Below are 22,878 nucleotides of genomic sequence, written 5' to 3'. Positions count from 1 at the left end.
TGTAGTGTGTGTATGTGTGTGTAGTGTGTTTATGTGTGTGTATATGTGTGTGTAGTGTGTGTATGTGTGTGTAGTATGTGTGTTTGTATGTGTGTGTAGTGTGTGTAGTATGTGTGTGTGTGTGGTATGTATGTAGTGTGTATGTGTGTAGTGTGTTTGTAGTGTGTGTGTATGTGTGTGTAGCGTGTGTAGTGTGTGTGTGTAGTGTGTGTATGTGTGTGTAGTGTGTGTGTGTATGTGTGTAGTGTGTGTGTAGTGTGTGTGTGTGTGTGTTATGTGCATATGCATGTGAAGCCACATCCTTCACTTCCTTACTGTTGTGTTCGCCGATAGTACTCGACAACAGGTAGTCTGACAAGTCGTGACACAATAATGGGCTCCAGCTGAAATGTGAATGTTTATTTCAGCGCTTCCTTGAGGGGAGAGTCGTTAATATCCATCGCCAACACAGTCTGCGACAGAACACGGACCACAGATCACAGATCACAGAGCACGTATCACAGATCACAGAGCACGTATCACAGATCACGGATCAGACAACATACCACAGGCAAAACATCTAGAAAACCATGACAGGTGAATATTTCGATCAGTCATACTTACTAATGATTCATGTTTACTGATGAGTCACGTTGACGCAGAAAATGCGTGATTTCATAAAAAAAAAACCATGAACATGCCAAAATGTCAATAAACAATTCAATAGCGTGTGTGTCCACCTCTAGTTGCGATGCACGCAACACATCTTCGTCTCATGGAATGGACCAGGCGTCGCACAAAGTCCTGTTGGATATCTGTCCATATCTGCCGGAGCATGTCTCGAAGTTCCTGGAGTGTCTGTGGAACACGCGGTTGACGTCGAAGGCGCCGATCCATCTCATCCCACATGTGCTCGATTGGTGAGAGATCAGGGGAGCGAACCGGCCAGGGGATGACATTCATTTGTTTTGTTGAAGGGAATCGTGAACAAGTCGAGCAATATGAGATCAGGTGTTGTCATGTTGAAAAGTAATGCCTGGGCCATGACGACGCAAAAACGGTAGAGCAACAGGGCCTATGATCTCGTCGCGGTAGCGCTGTCCATTGAGATTTCCCTCTACCACTATCAAACGGGTCCTCTGTCTTGCTGTAATCCCACCCCATACCATAACGCTGCCGCCCCCGAACCGATCTTCTTCCATGACACAACGATTGACGTAACGTTCACCTCGACGTCGGTACACTCGAATACGTCAATCGCTGTGACTGAGGTGAAAACGAGACTCGTCAGTGAATAGAACTTGTCCCCACTGCATGACCGTCAAGCGTAGACGCTGTCTGCACCACTGTAGACGTGCTTGAGGGTGGTTTCCTGTCAAAATGGGACGTCTGGCGGGTCTTCTGTCGACAATCCCTGCACATCTGAGGCGACAACGTACGGTTTGAGGAGATATTCGTCGCAGGCCAGGGATGCTTCTTGCAGTCACTGTTCCTGGCTGGAATCGATTTCGTAGGTGTGTTGTTCGAATCCAGTTGTCTTGTCGATTATTGCTTACGCGTGGCCTGCCACTCCGAGGATGGTCTCTGACTGCACTCGTCTGTTGCCAGCGTTGCCATAAACACCAAATGGTGTTTCTGTGGACGTTAAATTGTCTTGCAACATCACCTTGACTCGATCCTGCTTCAAACATATAAAGCAGACGCTTATTTTCGAACAGGCGTGGCATTTCGTAATGTTAAATAATTGCGTAATTTTGTTGTTTTTCTGAGTGGTTGTTGTCAGCAATACTAAACAATGCATATGGAATCCCGTTAACGCACATGTTTTTATATCCATTCTTTGGTAGTGAAATGCATGGGGCTTGCATAAAAGTCAACTTTTGCATGGAATGCATGCTTTTCTGTAGCAGTTGCGTTTTTGTGACTTGATTCCATACATGTACAATACTGAAAACCAAACTTTACTTATTTGAAAAATACCCTAAAATATTGGTGTGACAGGAACTTTATTGCTGAGTATATTACAAGTTCTAACAATTTAATTATGCCAGATTCGATAGGAAATGTTTTCGTTGTCCAGGTGTGCTGTAAAGATGCTCGCTTTCTGCGTTGGAGGAAAAAACGTGGTCACTGCAGCACGGTGTTATTTAAATAACTTTCTAATTTGTCAATCAGAATTCTATCAAGTATCTTTCCTCCCACTGAAGTGAGGGTGATTCCTGTGGAGTTGGGTGTGTTAGGGTTAGGGTTAGGGTTAGGGTTAAGGTTAGGGTTAGGGTCCTTGTCGTTGCCCCTTTACAGTGGTGTGATGCTGCCTGTCCTCGGGGTGAGGGTTAGGGTAAGGGTTATGTTTAGGGTGAGGGTGAGGGTGAGGGTGAGGGTTAGGTTTAGGGTGAGGGTTAGGGTGAGGTTAGGGATAGGGTTAGGTTGAGGGTTAGGGTGAGGGTGAGGGTGAGGGTGAGGGTTAGGCTTAGGGTGAGGGTTAGGGTTAGGGTTAGGGTTAGGGTTAGGCTCCTCGTTGTTGCCCCTTTACAGTGGTGTGATGCTGCCTGTCCTCGGGGTGAAGGTTAGGGTTAGGGTTATGTTTAGGGTGAGGGTGAGGGTGAGGGTGAGGGTGAGGTTGAGGTTGTGGTTGAGGGTGAGGGTGAGGGTGAGGGTTAGGTTTAGGGTGAGGGTTAGGGTTAGGGTTAGGTTGAGGGTGAGGGTGAGGGTGAGGGTTAGGGTCCTTGTCGTTGCCCGTTTACAGTGGTGTGATGCTGCCTGTCCTCGGGGTGAGGGTTAGGGTTATGTTTAGGGTGAGGGTGAGGGTGAGGGTTAGGTTTAGGGTTAGGGTTAGGGTTAGGGTTAGGTTTAGGGTGAGGGTGAGGGTGAGGGTTAGGTTTAGGGTGAGGGTGAGGGTTAGGGTTAGGGTTAGGGTTAGGGTGAGGGTGAGGTTGAGGGTTAGGGTTAGGGTGAGGTTAGGGTTAGGGTTAGGGTTAGGGTTAGGTTGAGGGTTAGGGTTATGTTTAGGGTGAGGGTTAGGGTTAGGTTGAGGGTTAGGGTTAGGTTTAGGGTGAGGGTGAGGGTGAGGGTTAGGTTTAGGGTGAGGGTTAGGGTTAGGGTTAGGGTTAGGTTGAGGGTGAGGGTTAGGGTTAGGGTTAGGGTTAGGGTTAGGGTGAGGTTAGGGTTAGGGTTAGGTTGAGGGTTAGGGTGAGGGTGAGGGTGAGGGTGAGGGTCCTTGTCGTTGCCCCTTTACAGTGGTGTGATGCTGCCTGTCCTCGGGGTGAGGGTTAGGGTTAGGGTTAGGGTTAGGGTTAGGGTCAGGGTTAGGGTCCTTGTCGTTGCCCCTTTACAGCGGTGTGATGCTGCCTGTCCTGCTGTTGAGTGACGTGAAGTCTGCTCAGTCATGTTGAACAGGTGCGCTAGTTTTGCATATTTGTGAATATGTTCATTTGTAATTTTACCAGGAGCTTTTCTCAGTTTGGGGCGTGATAACATGTTGCGTTCAGACGCTTGATGTAAGAGGCGACTAACGGGCATGTCACTGTGTCCCAGGTGCGTGGATTGATGCTAATGCAATGAATCCAACAAACAAACAAATCCACGCTCGCCCTCATCTTCAGTTGCTGGCTGGTGACAAAACACAGGCCTATACACTCTGCAATTAAAGAAACGCACAGGTAGATTTTAGGAGATTTATTGTACCTAACAAAGTCGACTTATTTATTTTATATGATAGATATAGAGCTTTATAGTCACATGTTGTTGTTGTATAAAGGCATTGAAAACGGTTCATTGTCATGTCCCACAAGACCACAAGTTTGCGCTGAACTCAGTATCTCGTGTGACCGCCCCGGGCAGCAATCACAGCTCTGCATCTCCTCGGCACTGACAGCAATTCTGTCCTGTGGAATTCTGCGCCATTCTTCCTGTAACGCGTTGACCGGTTGTGGGAGTCTCTGTTGCGTGTTCTGACGTTGACGTACACGTCAATCGAGTTCATCCCAGAGGCCTGGGCAAGACGAGGATGTTGGCATTATGAAGGTAGTCTACCGTGACACGAGCTATGTGCGGTGGCACGTTGTTTTGTTGAACCAGTTCCCTCTGGCGGTCAATGATTGGAAGAAGGTGAGGTTGAAGTATTTGATTCATGTAGCGATTTGTTGTCAAATTTCCCAGAACCACAACCAAGTCAGATCTCATGGTTTAGAATATGGCCCCCACACCACGACACTACTGCCACCGAATTTGTCGAATTCACAAACACAATGTGAGGCAAAACGCTCATTTCGACGACGATAAACACGTTGTCTTCAATCTCGCCGGTGAAGAAGAAATCGTGATTCATCGCTAAACCACACTCGTGTCCAGTTTCACAAATTCCAAGGTTGTAAGGCTCCAAGCCTCGCGAAGATGGTTCCTGACAGTCTGGTCCGATATCCTCCTCAAACCAGGGATGCGTCCTGCAGTCTCCATAGCTGTGGCATGGCGATGACGTAGGTGAAACAGTCGAATGTAGCGATCCTGTGCAGGGGAGGTAACTCTTGGTCGGCCGGTTCTCGGACGGTCTGCAGTGAAACTGAACTGCTTGTATCAGTCACAATGGCGTCAAATGGTGCTGTGGTGGACGTTGAAGTGGCGTCAAATGGTGCTGTGGTGGACGTTGAAGTGGCGTCAAATGGTGCTGTGGTGGACGTTGAAGTGGCGTCAAATGGTGCTGTGGTGGACGTTGAAGTGGCGTCAAATGGTGCTGTGGTGGACGTTGAAGTGGCGGCAAATGGTGCTGTGGTGGACGTTGAAGTGGCGTCAAATGGTGCTGTGGTGGACGTTGAAGTGGCGGCAAATGGTGCTGTGGTGGACGTTGAAGTGGCGGCAAATGGTGCTGTGGTGGACGTTGAAGTGGCGTCAAATGGTGCTGTGGTGGACGTTGAAGTGGCGGCAAATGGTGCTGTGGTGGACGTTGAAGTGGCGTCAAATGGTGCTGTGGTGGACGTTGAAGTGGCGGCAAATGGTGCTGTGGTGGACGTTGAAGTGGCGTCAAATGGTGCTGTGGTGGACGTTGAAGTGGCGTCAAATGGTGCTGTGGTGGACGTTGAAGTGGCGGCAAATGGTGCTGTGGTGGACGTTGAAGTGGCGGCAAATGGTGCTGTGGTGGACGTTGAAGTGGCGGCAAATCGAAGACTGCGATTCCCTTCTTTGGATACGTCCTATGGAGATGTTCCGATCGGCAGCCCTGAATCTCGACATTTTCAAACTTGAAAAATGTTGACAATTGAATGAGAAACTATTGGCTTATACTAGCCTTTTTAGAGCCACGACCAGAGCTACGAATGCAATAAGTTGCAAATGCATTATGCTTAGCTGTTTTCCATTACATTTTTGAACAAGTGTGAAAACAATGCCGTTTAAGACATTGTAAACCGACAGTGGCTGCGAATTTGTCGAATGAATGTATGTGTGTGTGTGTATGTGCGTGTGTGTGTGTGTGTGTGTGTGTGTGTTTTGTGGGGAAGGTGTGAGTGTCACTGTCAATGTGCCTTATCACGTGTGTGTGTGTGTGTGTGATTGTGTGTGTGTGTGTTTGTTTGTGTGTGTGTGTGTGTGTGTGTGTGTGTGTGTGTGTGTGTGTGTGTGTGTGTGTGTGTGTGTGTGTGTGTGTGTGTGTGTGTGTGTGTGTGTGTGTGTGTGAGTGAGAGGAAGGGGTGAGTGTCACTGTCAATGTGCCTCGTCACGTGGCTTTAGGCTGATTAGGTCGCGAACTCAACACAATACGTCCAGACCAGGACGTGAATAGAACAACAAGCTCGCCTCGTAACAACAAATGTCCCCACAAATATTCCTATAGCGACGCCCACTGACGGACGGACAACTGGTTCCTGGTTGTGAACGTGGTCCTTGGTGTGACTAACACATCGGCTTTATGTACATACCTAATTGAAATAAACAATATGGCACTGAGGAAATATGTCGTTATCAAACTGGTATTCGTGCATATCTATTGTGTAGCCGGACATTTTCATGAAATAATCTCTATGTTCCATATTCAATAAATAATCACTTTATACCATATTCATGTTATAATCTCTATATACCATATTCATGAAATAATCACTATATACCATATTCATGTTATAATCTCTATATACCATATTCATGTTATAATCACTATATACCATATTCATGTTATAATCACTATATACCATATTCATGTTATAATCACTATATACCACACACCCTCATGTAGTAATCTGTGTGTACGTCACATCCATGTAATAACCTTAAGACACCTCATACTAGACTTACATTTAGTCTCTGAAATCTAATATTACACAATATCCTTCTTGACTGTAAAAATAAATAAAAATTCCCTTTGCTGATTTCAGATAGAGCTAGCTTGAGCTGGCTAGAGTTGCTTTTGTATGCATTTCTAGATTATTATTTTTCCATAAAATAAATATATGCCACGGCCATGGTGCAGGACTAACCTCATACATGTATACAAGTGTGTACACAAGATAGATGGAATATAGTCCCCCACACTGAATACTCGCGCTCACGTGACTCCCTCAACCAGGACGTAGACTGTGTCACGACACAGCTCAGCTTCCGGTCCGCAGTATATAGGACACTCGGATGTAGTGACAGAGCTTGCTCATCAAAATACAACGCTTCCAATGACAGAAGGGCGAATTCGATAAAGATACAGTCACACAGACAATGCGACCGCGATGCAACCTCTTGGCGACTGATTCCTTTGCGACCGACTGGCGATCGCGGCCGCATTGTCTGTGTGACTGAAGCTTCACTCAACGACACAGAGGACAGACACCATGACACCATGACACCACGACACCATGCAACCACGACGCCACAACACCATGACACCACGACACCACAACACCACGACACCACAGGACCACGACACCATGCAACCACGACGCCACAACACCATGACACCACGACACCACAACACCATGACACCACGACATCATGCAACCACGACGCCACAACACCATGACACCACGACACCAAAACATCACGACACCACGACACCACAACACCACGACACCATGACACCACGACGCCACAACACCATGACACCACAACACCACGACACCACAACACCACGACACCATGACACCATGACACCACGACACCATGACACCATGACATCATGTCACCACGACACCACGACACCATGACACCATGACCCCACGACACCACGACACCATGACACCACGACACCATGACACCACGACACCACAACACCATGACACCATGACGCCATGACGCCACGACACCATGACACCATGACAACATGACACCCGTGGAGGACATCCCTGACCCAGTGCGCTCCTCACTCCTGTCTGTGACATAAAACCCCTAATCACGTCAACTAATATGACTACTACCACTATCCTGTTGTTACCATGACCATTCCGGATTCAGATCGCGCGTCACCTCATCACGTGACAGGATGCAGTATGAGGATGCTGAGAAAGCAGGAGGTGCTTGATCTGATTGCACGTGAGTGTCACCAATGCGCGAGTGAAGATCACCTGTCTTTAATTTCCATTCATTCATTTCACATTAACCACACTGGATAGTACTTAATCTGAGTCACCTTTCACGAGAATAACCATTCACAAAGTAGTGCCTGTTAAAAATCCATATATTAACTATAAACAATTACAATGTAATCTTCAGCTACCCGAAATCCCAAAACCCAACACCTCGATATTCCCCACCCTGTACTAAACACCCAGTACCCAACACCTCGATATTCCACACCCTGCACCCAACACCCCGATATTCCCCACCCTGTACTAAACACCCCAGTACCCAACACCTCGATATTCTCCATCCTGTACCCATCACCTCGATATTCCCCACCCTGTACCCAACACCTCGATATTCCCCACCCTGTACCCAACACCTCGATATTCCCCACCCTGTACCCAACACCTCGATATTCTCCACCCTGTACCCAACACCTCGATATTCCCCACCCTGTACCCAACACCTCGATATTCCCCACCCTGTACCCAACACCTCGATATTCCCAACCCTGTACCCAACACCTCGATATTCCCCACCCTGTACCCAACACCTCGATATTCCCCACCTTGTACCCAACACCTCGATATTCCCCACCCTGTACCCAACACCTCGATATTCCCCACCCTGTACCCAACACCTCGATATTCCACACCCTGTACCCAACACCTCGATATTCCCCACCCTGGAACCCAACACCTCGATATTCCCCACCTTGTACCCAACACCTCGATATTCCACACCCTGTACCCAACACCTCGATATTCCCCACCCTGTACTAAACACCCCAGTACCCAACACCTCGATATTCTCCATCCTGTACCCAACACCTCGATATTCCCCACCCTGTACCCAACACCTCGATATTCTCCATCCTGTACCCAACACCTCGATATTCCCCACCCTGTACTAAACACCCCAGTACCCAACACCTCGATATTCCCCACCCTGTACCCAACACCTCGATATTCCCCACCCTGTACCCAACACCTCGATATTCTCCATCCTGTACCCAACACCTCGATATTCCCCACCCTGTACCCAACACCTCGATATTCCCCACCCTGTACCCAACACCTCGATATTCCCCACCCTGTACCCAACACCTCGATATTCCCCACCCTGTACTAAACACCCCAGTACCCAACACCTCGATATTCTCCATCCTGTACCTAGCACCTCGATATTCCCCACCCTGTACTAAACACCCCACTACCCAACACCTCGATATTCTCCATCCTGTACCCAACACCTCAATATTCCCCACCCTGTACCCAACACCTCGATATTCCCCACCCTGTACTAAACACCCCAGTACCCAACACCTCGATATTCTCCATCCTGTACCCAACACCTCAATATTCCCCACCCTGTACCCAACACCTCAATATTCCCCACCCAGTACCCAACACCTCGATATTCCCCACCCTGTACCCAACACCTCGATATTCCACACCCTGTACCCAACACCTCGATATTCCCCACCCTGGAACCCAACACCTCGATATTCCCCACCCTGTACCCAACACCTCGATATTCCACACCCTGTACCCAACACCTCGATATTCCCCACCTTGTACAGGGTGTTGTATATCAAGATGTTGGGTACTAGGGTGGGGAATATCGAGGTGTTGGGTACAGGGTCTGTTATATCGAGATGTTGGGTAGTGGGTGGGGAATATCGAGGTGTTGGGTACTGGGGTAGGGAATACACCTTGTACCCAACACCTGGTACCCAACACCTGGTACCCAACAGCCAGTACCCAACACCTAGTACCCAACAACTGGTGCACAACACCTAGTACCCAACACCTGGTACCAACACCTGGAACCCAACACCTGGTACCCAACACCTGGTACCCAACACCCAGTACCCAACACCTTGTACCCAACACCTGGTACCCAACACCTGGTACCCAACAGCCAGTACCCAACACCTGGTACCCAACACCTGGTACCCAACAGCCAGTACCCAACACCTGGTACACAACACCTAGTACCCAACAACTGGTGCACAACACCTAGTACCCAACACCTTGTACACAACACCTAGTACACAACACCTTGTACACAACACCTAGTACACAACACCTTGTACACAACACCTAGTACCCAACACCTTGTACACAACACCTTGTACACAACACCTGGTACACAACACCTGGTACACAACACCTGGTACACAACACCTGGTACACAACACCTAGTACAGAACACCTGGTACCCAACACCTGGTACCCAACACCTGGTACCCAACAAACGGTACCCAACAAACGGTACCCAACATCTTGTACCCAACACCTGGTACCCAACACCTGGTACACAACAAACGGTACCCAACAAACGGTACCCAACAAACGGTACCCAACACCTGGTACCCAACACCTGGTACCCAACACCTGGTACCCAACACCTGGTACACAACAAACGGTACACAACAAACGGTACCCAACAAACGGTACCCAACACCTGGTACCCAACACCTGGTACCCAACACCTGGTACCCAACACCTGGTACCCAACACCTGGTACCCAACACCTGGTACACAACAAACGGTACCCAACAAACGGTACCCAACAAACGGTACCCAACAAACGGTACCCAACACCTGGTACCCAACACCTGGTACCTAACACCTGGTACCCAATATCTGGTACCCAACACCCAGTACCCAACACCTGGTACCCAACACCTAGTACCCAACATCTTGTACCCAACACCTGGTACCCAACACCTAGTACCCAACACCCCAGTTTTTACCTCTTCTACCTTCATGTTGCAGACAATCCAGAACAGTTCCAGATTCCGGACGAGTATGCAGCCTTGCCCAAGGGTAAGTATCTGTTTTAGTTTTTACACACTTAAAAAGAATGTTTTTGGTCGGAAGCCTAATCCTATAGATTACAAAACAGGATATTGCATCCAAATGGAAGTTGTTTTAAAAAAAGCGTCTCTGACCTAAAACCTCACAAACTCTGCTGTCCCTGCTGATATACCTGGGAGGACCTCATGGCACCCGTGACGTCACCACCCAACAACAGAGAGTGGACACTGTTGTGTAACAGTAGGGACACTGTCATGTAACAGTAGGGACACTGTCATGTAACAGTAGGGACACTGTAATGTAACAGTAGGACACTGTAATGTAACAGTAGGGACACTGTAATGTAACAGTAGGACACTGTTATGTAACAGTAGGGACACTGTAATGTAACAGTAGGGACACTGTAATGTAATAGTAGGACACTGTCATGTAACAGTAGGACACTGTAATGTAACAGTAGGGACACTGTAATGTAACAGTAGGGACACTGTCATGTAACAGTAGGGACACTGTCATGTAACAGTAGGGACACTGTAGTGTAACAGTAGGGACACTGTAATGTAACAGTAGGACACTGTAATGTAACAGTAGGGACACTGTAATGTAACAGTAGGGACACTGTAATGTAACAGTAGGGACACTGTAATGTAACAGTAGGACACTGTAATGTAACAGTAGGACACTGTAATGTAACAGTAGGACACTGTTATGTAACAGTAGGGACACTGTCATGTAACAGTAGGGACACTGTCATGTAACAGTAGGGACACTGTAGTGTAACAGTAGGACACTGTCATGTAACAGTAGGGACACTGTCATGTAACAGTAGGACACTGTAATGTAACAGTAGGACACTGTTATGTAACAGTAGGGACACTGTCATGTAACAGTAGGGACACTGTAATGTAACAGTAGGGACACTGTCATGTAACAGTAGGGACACTGTAATGTAATAGTAGGGACACTGTCATGTAACAGTAGGGACACTGTCATGTAACAGTAGGGACACTGTAATGTAACAGTAGGGACACTGTCATGTAACAGTAGGGACACTGTAGTGTAACAGTAGGGACACTGTAGTGTAACAGTAGGACACTGTTATGTAACAGTAGGGACACTGTCATGTAACAGTAGGGACACTGTCATGTAACAGTAGGGACACTGTCATGTAACAGTAGGGACACTGTAGTGTAACAGTAGGGACACTGTAGTGTAACAGTAGGACACTGTTATGTAACAGTAGGGACACTGTCATGTAACAGTAGGGACACTGTCATGTAACAGTAGGGACACTGTAGTGTAACAGTAGGGACACTGTAATGTAACAGTAGGACACTGTAATGTAACAGTAGGACACTGTTATGTAACAGTAGGGACACTGTCATGTAACAGTAGGACACTGTAATGTAACAGTAGGGACACTGTCATGTAACAGTAGGACACTGTCATGTAACAGAGAGTGGACACTGTAATGTAACAGTAGGACACTGTCATGTAACAGTAGGGACACTGTCATGTAACAGTAGGGACACTGTAGTGTAACAGTAGGGACACTGTAATGTAACAGTAGGGACACTGTCATGTAACAGCAGGGACACTGTCATGTAACAGTAGGGACACTGTTATGTAACAGTAGGACACTGTAATGTAACAGTAGGACACTGTCATGTAACAGTAGGGACACTGTAATGTAACAGTAGGGACACTGTCATGTAACAGCAGGGACACTGTAATGTAACAGTAGGGACACTGTCATGTAGCAGTAGGGACACTGTCATGTAACAGTAGGGACACTGTCATGTAACAGTAGGGACACTGTAATGTAACAGTAGGACACTGTCATGTAACAGTAGGGACACTGTAATGTAACAGTAGGACACTGTAATGTAACAGTAGGGACACTGTAATGTAACAGTAGGACACTGTCATGTAACAGTAGGGACACTGTAATGTAACAGTAGGGACACTGTAATGTAACAGTAGGGACACTGTCATGTAACAGTAGGGACACTGTAATGTAATAGTAGGGACACTGTCATGTAATAGTAGGGACACTGTCATGCAACAGTAGGGACACTGTCATGTAACAGTAGGGACACTGTCATGTAACAGTAGGGACACTGTCATGTAACAGTAGGGACACTGTAGTGTAACAGTAGGGACACTGTCATGTAACAGTAGGGACACTGTCATGTAACAGTAGGGACACTGTAATGTAATAGTAGGGACACTGTAATGTAACAGTAGGGACACTGTCATGTAACAGTAGGGACACTGTAATGTAACAGTAGGACACTGTCATGTAACAGTCGGGACACTGTCATGTAACAGTAGGGACACTGTCATGTAACAGTAGGGACACTGTCATGTAACAGTAGGGACACTGTCATGTAACAGTAGGGACACTGTCATGTAACAGTAGGGACACTGTCATGTAACAGTAGGGACACTGTAATGTAACAGTAGGGACACTGTAATGTAACAGTAGGGACACTGTCATGTAACAGTAGGGACACTGTCATGTAACAGTAGGGACACTGTCATGTAACAGTAGGGACACTGTCATGTAACAGTAGGGACACTGTAATGTAACAGTAGGACACTGTCATGTAACAGTAGGGACACTGTAATGTAACAGTAGGACACTGTCATGTAACAGTAGGGACACTGTAATGTAACAGTAGGACACTGTCATGTAACATTAGGGACACTGTCATGTAACAGTAGGGACACTGTCATGTAACAGTAGGGACACTGTCATGTAACAGTAGGGACACTGTCATGTAACAGTAGGGACACCGTCATGTAACAGTAGGACACTGTCATGTAACAGTAGGGACACTGTAATGTAACAGTAGGACACTGTCATGTAACAGTAGGGACACTGTCATGTAACAGTAGGGACACTGTCATGTAACAGTAGGGACACTGTCATGTAACAGTAGGGACACTGTAATGTAACAGTAGGGACACTGTCATGTAACAGTAGGGACACTGTAATGTAATAGTAGGGACACTATCATGTAATAGTAGGGACACTGTCATGTAACAGTAGGGACACTGTCATGTAACAGTAGGGACACTGTAATGTAACAGTAGGGACACTGTCATGTAACAGTAGGGACACTGTCATGTAACAGTAGGGACACTGTCATGTAACAGTAGGGACACTGTCATGTAACAGTAGGGACACTGTCATGTAACAGTAGGGACACTGTCATGTAACAGTAGGGACACTGTAATGTAACAGTAGGGACACTGTCATGTAACAGTAGGGACACTGTCATGTAACAGTAGGGACACTGTCATGTAATATTAGGGACACTGTCATGTAACAGTAGGGACACTGTCATGTAACAGTAGGGACACTGTAATGTAACAGTAGGACACTGTCATGTAACAGTAGGGACACTGTAATGTAACAGTAGGGACACTGTCATGTAACGGTAGGGACACTGTCATGTAACAGTAGGGACACTGTAATGTAACAGTAGGGACACTGTCATGTAACAGTAGGGACACTGTAATATAGCAGGTTTGAGAAAATGTGTGTAAAATATTAATTGATGCTTCAATCAATGTACGATACATTTTTATTAGTATTAAGTAATTTACCTTTGCAAGACTCATTTGAAATTTTACTGCTACTATCGAATCAATGATTGATCACTTAGAATGATTTGGGACAAGCTGTAACATTTAGTGTCCATAAGTTTACACATATTTAAAGTTGGGTTCCTACTTGGGTAAATAGCTCAGTCAAAATATTTACATATTTTTAATATGAAGCAATTTACATAAGCAAGAAACGTTTGACGTTATATGTGTAATGGTTGTAATTTTGAAGAACAGTTGAAAAGTCCTTACTGTTACACTTGTTGTCGCTACTGAAGATCATGTTTAAAAGGTCATGTTACAAAAGGTCATGTGACAAAAGGTCATGTAACAAAAGGTCATGTTGCAAGTAGTTATGTCATACAATAACAGTAGGGACATTTTCACAAATTCAAAAGGTCATGTTGCCAAACGTTGTGTTACAAAGGGCAAGTAGTTTATGTCGTACAATAACAGCAGGGACATTTTGTATATATTTTCAGAAATTCAAAAGGTCATGAAAACTACCTGTGTTTTATTTGCACTTAATACCCTTATAATGTAGTTAACAGATTCTGATTTACTCCCATAATGTGCTCAAAAAGGTCAAATAGGTCAACTCCGCTGGCTGCCAAGTGAATGTAACTTTTCTATATGACTGTAGAGCGCTCAACATGTCAACTCTTGTTTCTGCCCTTGTCGTCAATGTACATGGTATCTCATGACTCTTTGTTTCTGTCCTTGTCATCAATGTACATGGTATCTCATCACTCAATGTTTCTGTCCTTGTCATCAATGTACATGGTATCTCATGACTCACTGTTTCTGCCCTTGTCATCAATGTACATGGTATCTAATGACTCAATGTTTCTGCCCTTGTCATCAGTGTACATGGTATCTCATGACTCACTGTTTCTGCCCTTGTCATCAATGTACATGGTATCTCATCACTCAGTGTTTCTGCCCTTGTCATCAATGTACATGGTATCTAATGACTCACTGTTTCTGCCCTTGTCATCAATGTACATGGTATCTAATGACTCAATGTTTCTGCCCTTGTCATCAATGTACATGGTATCTCATCACTCAATGTTTCTGTCCTTGTCATCAATGTACATGGTATCTCATGACTCAATGTTTCTGCCCTTGTCATCAATGTACATGGTATCTCATCACTCAATGTTTCTGTCCTTGTCGTCAATGTACATGGTATCTCATGACTCAATGTTTCTGCCCTTGTCATCAATGTACATGGTATCTCATGACTCACTGTTTCTGCCCTTGTCATCAATGTACATGGTATCTCATGACTCAATGTTTCTGCCCTTGTCATCAATGTACATGGTATCTCATGACTCAATGTTTCTGTCCTTGTCATCAATGTACATGGTATCTCATGACTCAATGTTTCTGTCCTTGTCATCAATGTACATGGTATCTCATGACTCAATGTTTCTGCCCTTGTCATCAATGTACATGGTATCTCATGGCTCTTTGTTTCTGTCCTTGTCATCAATGTACATGGTATCTCATGACTCTTTGTTTCTGTCCTTGTCATCAATGTACATGGTATCTCATGACTCTTTGTTTCTGTCCTTGTCATCAATGTACATGGTATCTCATGACTCACTGTTTCTGCCCTTGTCATCAATGTACATGGTATCTCATGACTCACTGTTTCTGTCCCTGTCATCAATGTACATGGTATCTCATGACTCACTGTTTCTGTCCTTGTCATCAATGTACATGGTATCTCATGACTCAATGTTTCAGTCTGTATCTCGGACATGTTTCAGCTCGTCCGTTGTCCCCCCACATGGAAACAGGGGATCTGACCGCTGTGCCACCCCGGGACCCACACAAGAAACAGGCACGGAAGGTCAGCTTTGATGGCGACAAGGAGGCACCAGACATCCCAGCCCGGAGGAGGACATCGTCAGGACAAGCGCGGGACTTGAGGACATCTGTTGGGGAAGAACAGGAGGACGGCGCTGTCACAAACGGCGTACATCGGACGCGGTCCATCGACTATATACCCCGGGGGACGCCGTCGACGGAGTCGGATGCAGGGGATTGCGCACAGGGGGTCGTGTTGAGACGCGCATCATCTCGTAAGTGGGAAAAGACATGAACTCTTGGTTACATCTACTTTCACAGGTTGCGGGGGGCCAGCTCTGCCCCAGAATGCCAGATGCACATGCACAGGACACATGACACAGACACAGGGCACAGACACAGGACACAGACACAGGACACAGACACAGGACACAGACACAGGACACAGGACACAGACACAGACACAGGGCACATACACATGACACAGGCACAGGACACAGACACAGGACACAGGACACATGACACAGACACAGGGCACATACACATGACACAGGCACAGGACACATACACATGACACAGGCACAGGACACAAACACAGGGCACAGGACACATGACACAGACACAGGGCACATACACATGACACAGACACAGGACACAGGCACAGGACACAGGCACAGGACACATGACACAGACACAGGGCACAGACACAGGACACAGGCACAGGGCACATACACATGACACAGGCACAGGACACAGGCACATGACACAGGCACAGGACACAGGCACAGGACACAGACACAGGGCACATGCACATACACATGACACAGACACAGGGCACATGCACATGAAACAGACACAGGACACATGCACATGACACAGGCACAGGACACAGGCACAGGGCACATACACATGCCACAGGCACAGGGCACAGACACATGATACAGGCACAGGACACAGGCACAGGACACAGACACAGGGCACATGCACATGACACAGGCACAGGACACAGACACAGGGCACATGCACATGAAACAGGCACAGGACACATGCACATGACACAGGCACAGGACACAGGCACATGACACAGGCACAGGACACAGAGACAGGACACATACACGTGACACAGGCACAGGGCACATACACATGATACAGGCACAGGACACAGACACAGGGCACATGCACATGACACAGACACAGGACACATGCAGATGACACAGGCACAGGACACAGGCACAGGACACAGAGACAGGACACATACACATGACACAGGCACAGGGCACATGCAGATGACACAGGCACAGGACACAGGCACAGGACACAGAGACAGGACATATACACAGGACACAGGCACAGGGCACATGCAGATGACACAGGCACAGGACACAGACACAGGGCACATACACATGACAGAGGCACAGGGCACATGCAGATGACACAGGCACAGGACACAGGCACAGGGCACATGCAGATGACACAGGCACAGGACACAGACACAGGGCACATACACATGACACAGGCACAGGACACAGGCACAGGACACATGCAGATGACACAGGCACAGGACACAGACACAGTATATGACTTATTTCTTTTCAATATCAGGACCTTTCTCTGAGACCGCCTCCGAGGTCTAGTGGTAGAGTGTCGGACAGAGAGTGGAAGGTCCGGGGGTCGATCCCAGGCCACGTCATACCAACAGACGTTCAAATATGGTACTTGTTGTTACCATGCCTGGCGCTTGGCATTATGGGGCTAAAACAAGGATTTCTCGGCTCGGAGTCAGTCTACTGTGTCTGAGTGGGGTATTCGTGTTAAACTGTGGCATGGTATCTCAGTGGGCTAGCACTATAAACCCAGTGTTATTGCAGACTAGTACAAGCAGCCACACACACTGATGACTGATGTATGGACGCCGCTATTAACCTTGGACGCCAAGTCAATCCTATTTCAACTCAACTATCCACATATTGCTCTATCAACTATCATCTACCGCGGAATTGGTTTTTTTGTTGTTTAACGCCGCACTCCAGCTTTATGACGGCGGTCTGTAAATACTCGAGTATGGACCAGACAATCAAGTCATCGATTCACGCGATTGGGAAATGAAGACACGAATCCACCAAGTCACAGAGCCGAAACATAGACACACATAGATACATGGTATAGATACAGGGTATAGATACAGCTGCAGGGTATAGATATAGATACAGGGTATAGATACAGGGTATAGATACAGATACATGGTATAGATACATGGTATAGATACAGCTGCAGGGTATAGATACAGATACAGGGTATAGATACAGATACAGGGTATAGATACATGGTATAGATACAGCTGCAGGGTATAGATACAGCTGCAGGGTATAGATACAGATACATGGTATAGATACAGGGTATAGATACAGGGTATAGATACAGGGTATAGATACAGATACAGGGTATAGATACAGGGTATAGATACAGATACAGGGTATAGATACAGCTGCAGGGTATAGATACAGGGTATAGATATAGATACAGGGTATAGATACAGATACAGGGTATAGATACAGGGTATAGATACAGGGTATAGATATAGATACATGGTATAGATACAGATACAGGGTATAGATACAGGGTATAGATACAGGGTATAGATACAGCTGCAGGGTATAGATACAGATACAGGGTATAGATACAGGGTATAGATACATCTGCAGGGTATAGATATAGATACAGGGTATAGATACAGGGTATAGATACATGGTATAGATACAGATACAGGGTATAGATACAGATACAGGGTATAGATACAGGGTATAGATACAGATACAGGGTATAGATACAGATACAGGGTATAGATACACGGTATAGATACAGATACAGGGTATAGATACAGATACAGGGTATAGATACAGGGTATAGATACAGCTGCAGGGTATAGATACAGATACATGGTATAGATACAGCTGCAGGGTATAGATACACGGTATAGATATAGATACAGGGTATAGATACAGATACAGGGTATAGATACAGATACAGGGTATAGATACAGCTGCAGGGTATAGATACAGATACATGGTATAGATACAGGGTATAGATATAGATACAGGGTATAGATATAGATACAGGGTATAGATACAGATACAAGGTATAGATACAGATACAGGGTATAGATACAGCTGCAGGGTATAGATACAGATACATGGTATAGATACAGGGTATAGATATAGATACACGGTATAGATATAGATACAGGGTATAGATATAGATACAGGGTATAGATACGGGGTATAGATACAGGGTATAGATATAGATACAGGGTATAGATACAGATACAGGGTATAGATACAGGGTATAGATACAGCTGCAGGGTATAGATACAGATACAGGGTATAGATACAGGGTATAGATACAGCTGCAGGGTATAGATATAGATACAGGGTATAGATACAGGGTATAGATACAGATACACGGTATAGATATAGATACAGGGTATAGATATAGATACAGGGTATAGATACAGGGTATAGAAAAAGATACAGGGTATAGATATAGATACAGGGTATAGATACAGGGTATAGATACAGGGTATAGAAAAAGATACAGGGTATAGATATAGATACAGGGTATCGATACACGGTATAGATACAGATACAGGGTATAGATATAGATACAGGGTATAGATACAGGTACAAGGTATAGATACAGGGTATAGAAAAAGATACAGGGTATAGATATAGATACAGGGTATAGATACAGGGTATAGAAAAAGATACAGGGTATAGATATAGATACAGGGTATAGATACAGGGTATAGATACAGGGTATAGAAAAAGATACAGGGTATAGATATAGATACAGGGTATCGATACACGGTATAGATACAGATACAGGGTATAGATATAGATACAGGGTATAGATACAGGTACAAGGTATAGATACAGGGTATAGAAAAAGATACAGGGTATAGATATAGATACAGGGTATAGATACAGGGTATAGATACAGGGTATAGAAAAAGATACAGGGTATAGATATAGATACAGGGTATCGATACACGGTATAGATACAGATACAGGGTATAGATATAGATACAGGGTATAGATACAGGTACAAGGTATAGATACAGATACAGGGTCTAGATACAGATACAGGGTATAGATATAGATACAGGGTATAGATATAGATACAGGGTATAGATACAGGGTATAGATACAGGGTATAGATACAGATACAGGGTATAGATACAGATACAGGGTAAATATATAGATACGGGGTATAGATACAGGGTATAGATACAGGGTATAGATACAGATACAGGGTATAGATATATATACAGGGTATAGATACCGGGTATAGATACAGGGTATAGATACAAATACAGGGTATAGATATAGATACAGGGTATAGATACAGGGTATAGAAAAAGATACAGGGTATAGATACAGATACAGGGTATAGATATAGATGCAGGGTATAGATACAGATACAGGGTATAGATATACATACAGGGTATAGATACAGGGTATAGATACAGATACACGGTATATATATATATATATATATATATATATATATAGATACAGGGTATAGACACAGATACAGGGTATAGATACAAATACAGGGTATGGATATAGATACAGTGTACAGATATAGATACAGGGTATAGATATAGATACAGTGTACAGATATAGATACAGGGTATGGATATAGATACAGGGTATGGATATAGATACAGGGTACAAATATAGGTACAGGGTACGGATATATATTCAGGGTACAGATACAGATACAGGGTATAGATACAGATACAGGGTATATATATAGATACAAAGTACAGATATAGATACAGGGTATAGATACAGATACAGGGTACAGATATAGATACGGGGTATGGATAGAGATACAGGGTATGGATATAGATACAGGGTAAAGATACAGGGTAAAGATACAGGGTATAGATACAGATATAGATACAGGGTACAGATACAGATACAGGGTATGGATATAGATACACCCTAACTCTGAGATTTAAAGGATGACAGGTTTCCGGCCTGTCCAACTTGGGAACTATTTTGAGGACTTGATTTAAGTTAAGAAGCTCAGAAGACCTAAATACCATACGTCTCGCTCCTTCATCCGGGGAATGTAACATTACCACATCTCTGCGACGTCCCGCCACTGCGACGTGGTTTATACAACGTTCCCTGAAAGCAACATCGGGGTTGCGACGTGTCCCAAGTTTGCGATCATTGCTACTTTTGCTGCTCATTTATGTCTATTTCGTTACTCATTTCCGGCGTCATCTTCTCGAATTCTATATATTCGTCTCCAACACTTGCTCTATCTGTCCATAAAGGACAACAGCTTCATGACAATATCCTTCAATGATCAATTGTACAAAACAAAAACATGAGGCAATCGGCGGTTTAATTGTTTAACTTTGAAACTTATATGACATTTGATAAAAACAATTATAACAAAATTTCATCTCCTCTATTGCTGACGTCACATCCTCTATTGAGGACGTCATCTCTTCTATTGCTGACGTCATCTCTTCTATTGCTGACGTCATCTCTTCTATTGCTGACGTCATCTCATCTATTGCTGACGTCATCTGTGTTTCTGACAGGCAAGACGGAGGTGGACTGTGTGGACTTTGAAGTGTTCTTGACGGAATCGCAGAATATGGTACGTCCAACTCAGGGTAGACCGAGAGACAGGGTAGATGAGTGAGTGAGTGAGTGAGTGAGTGAGTTGGGTTTAACGCTGCTTTTAACAGTATTCCAGTTATATTACGGCGAGTCAGCTTAATGTGGGAGGAAAGCCCGAAGTGATGCAGGTCTTAGACGTTTACCACTTCGGTGAAACCCACGAAGTATGGTGCTGACAAACTTAGAAACATCACAATCTGGCGTGCCCAAGGGACGCAACTCTGCACGATTCAGTGTATAAACTCTGAATGTGTTGTCTAAATATACACATATAAATGTGTGGTATACGTGTAACTTTGAATGTGTGGTGTACGTCACATTAATGTGTGGTATACGTGTAGCACCGAATGTGTGGTGTACGTCACATTAATGTGTGATATACGTGTAGCACCGAATGTGTGGTGTACGTCACATAAACGCGTGGTAAACGTGTAACACTGAATGTGTGGTGTACGTTACATAAACGTGTGGTATATGTGTAACACTGAATGTGTGCTGTACGTCACATAAACGTATGATATACGTATACCACTGAATGTGTGGTGTACGTCGCATAAATGTTTTCTTCAGCTGCGCGGTGTCCTTGAACTTTCGACCTTGCATCATGACGTCATAGACAAGGTGAAGCTGCGCGTGGTGTGCGTGTTTGACGTCAGCGGAAGTATGCTGCTCAAGTGTGGACGAAGCAGACAGCACTCCAAGTTGAGTAAACTCAAGAAGATGGCAGCCGACCTCGTGGACGTCATGGAGGAAGGGGACGACTACTTCGGGATCGTCGCCTTTGGGGAGGAGACGCGCGTAGTGTGCCCGCTCACCAAGGTCGACTCCACGTCAAGGGTAAGCACAGAGATAGCTTATATCTCAAAAGTTGTGCAGAACTTGAGTATGAACATGAAAACAGACAGGAGTGGGGTATTCGTGTCACGGGAATCGGGGATTTAACAATAATTTTATATTCGTACAGTGTCGTCAATGCCAGTTTGGGTGTTCACACCAAGCTTACATACCATCAGTTTGGGTGTTCACACCAAGCTTACATACCATCAGTTTGGTAGTTTACTTAATGCTCGCAAAATCCTCCTTCTAAACTAAGGCCTCCACGGTCCATCGGTCGAGACATCAACACAGGTACTTATCAAGCACTACGTGTGGGGCGATTGAAAACTCTTTCTTCCGTTACCAGGGTAAGCTGAAGGAGACCATCACGGCGGTGGACAAGGCCATCGACAGCTGTACTGACCTGGTACAGGGCATTCACAGGGCAGTGGACCTGCTGAAGTCTGGACACCAGGCTAGCGAGTAGGTAGTGCAGGTCCATTAGTAAGTAAGTGAGTTGGGTTTAACGCCGCTTTTAACAGTATTCCAGTTATATCGCGGCGTGTCAGCTTAATGTGGGAGGAAAGCCC

At 45.4% G+C, this 22,878-nt stretch overlaps 1 protein-coding gene across 2 annotated transcripts in view; it reads left to right on the top strand.

Annotated features, from left to right (window-relative positions):
- LOC139441860 (uncharacterized) overlaps nucleotides 1-22,878 on the top strand; it is a 29,765-nt gene that overhangs the window by 4,998 nt on the left and 1,889 nt on the right. Inside the window, exons 2-8 of one of the 2 annotated variants that reach the window (XM_071222603.1) lie at nucleotides 408-576; nucleotides 7,408-7,485; nucleotides 10,299-10,349; nucleotides 15,731-16,045; nucleotides 21,391-21,449; nucleotides 22,043-22,309; nucleotides 22,656-22,771. In XM_071222603.1, coding sequence (XP_071078704.1) covers nucleotides 570-576; nucleotides 7,408-7,485; nucleotides 10,299-10,349; nucleotides 15,731-16,045; nucleotides 21,391-21,449; nucleotides 22,043-22,309; nucleotides 22,656-22,771 — 893 coding nt within the window. In that variant the 5' untranslated portion in view covers nucleotides 408-569. The remainder of the gene's footprint in view (nucleotides 1-407; nucleotides 577-7,407; nucleotides 7,486-10,298; nucleotides 10,350-15,730; nucleotides 16,046-21,390; nucleotides 21,450-22,042; nucleotides 22,310-22,655; nucleotides 22,772-22,878) is intronic. The other variant, XM_071222604.1, reaches the window with a different exon arrangement.

The sequence above is a fragment of the Haliotis cracherodii genome, unplaced genomic scaffold (assembly GCF_022045235.1).
Source record: "Haliotis cracherodii isolate W230 unplaced genomic scaffold, xgHalCrac1.p SCAF_46, whole genome shotgun sequence".
Taxonomy (NCBI): Eukaryota; Metazoa; Mollusca; class Gastropoda; order Lepetellida; family Haliotidae; genus Haliotis; species Haliotis cracherodii.
This window is presented reverse-complemented; position numbering and strand designations above follow the sequence as displayed.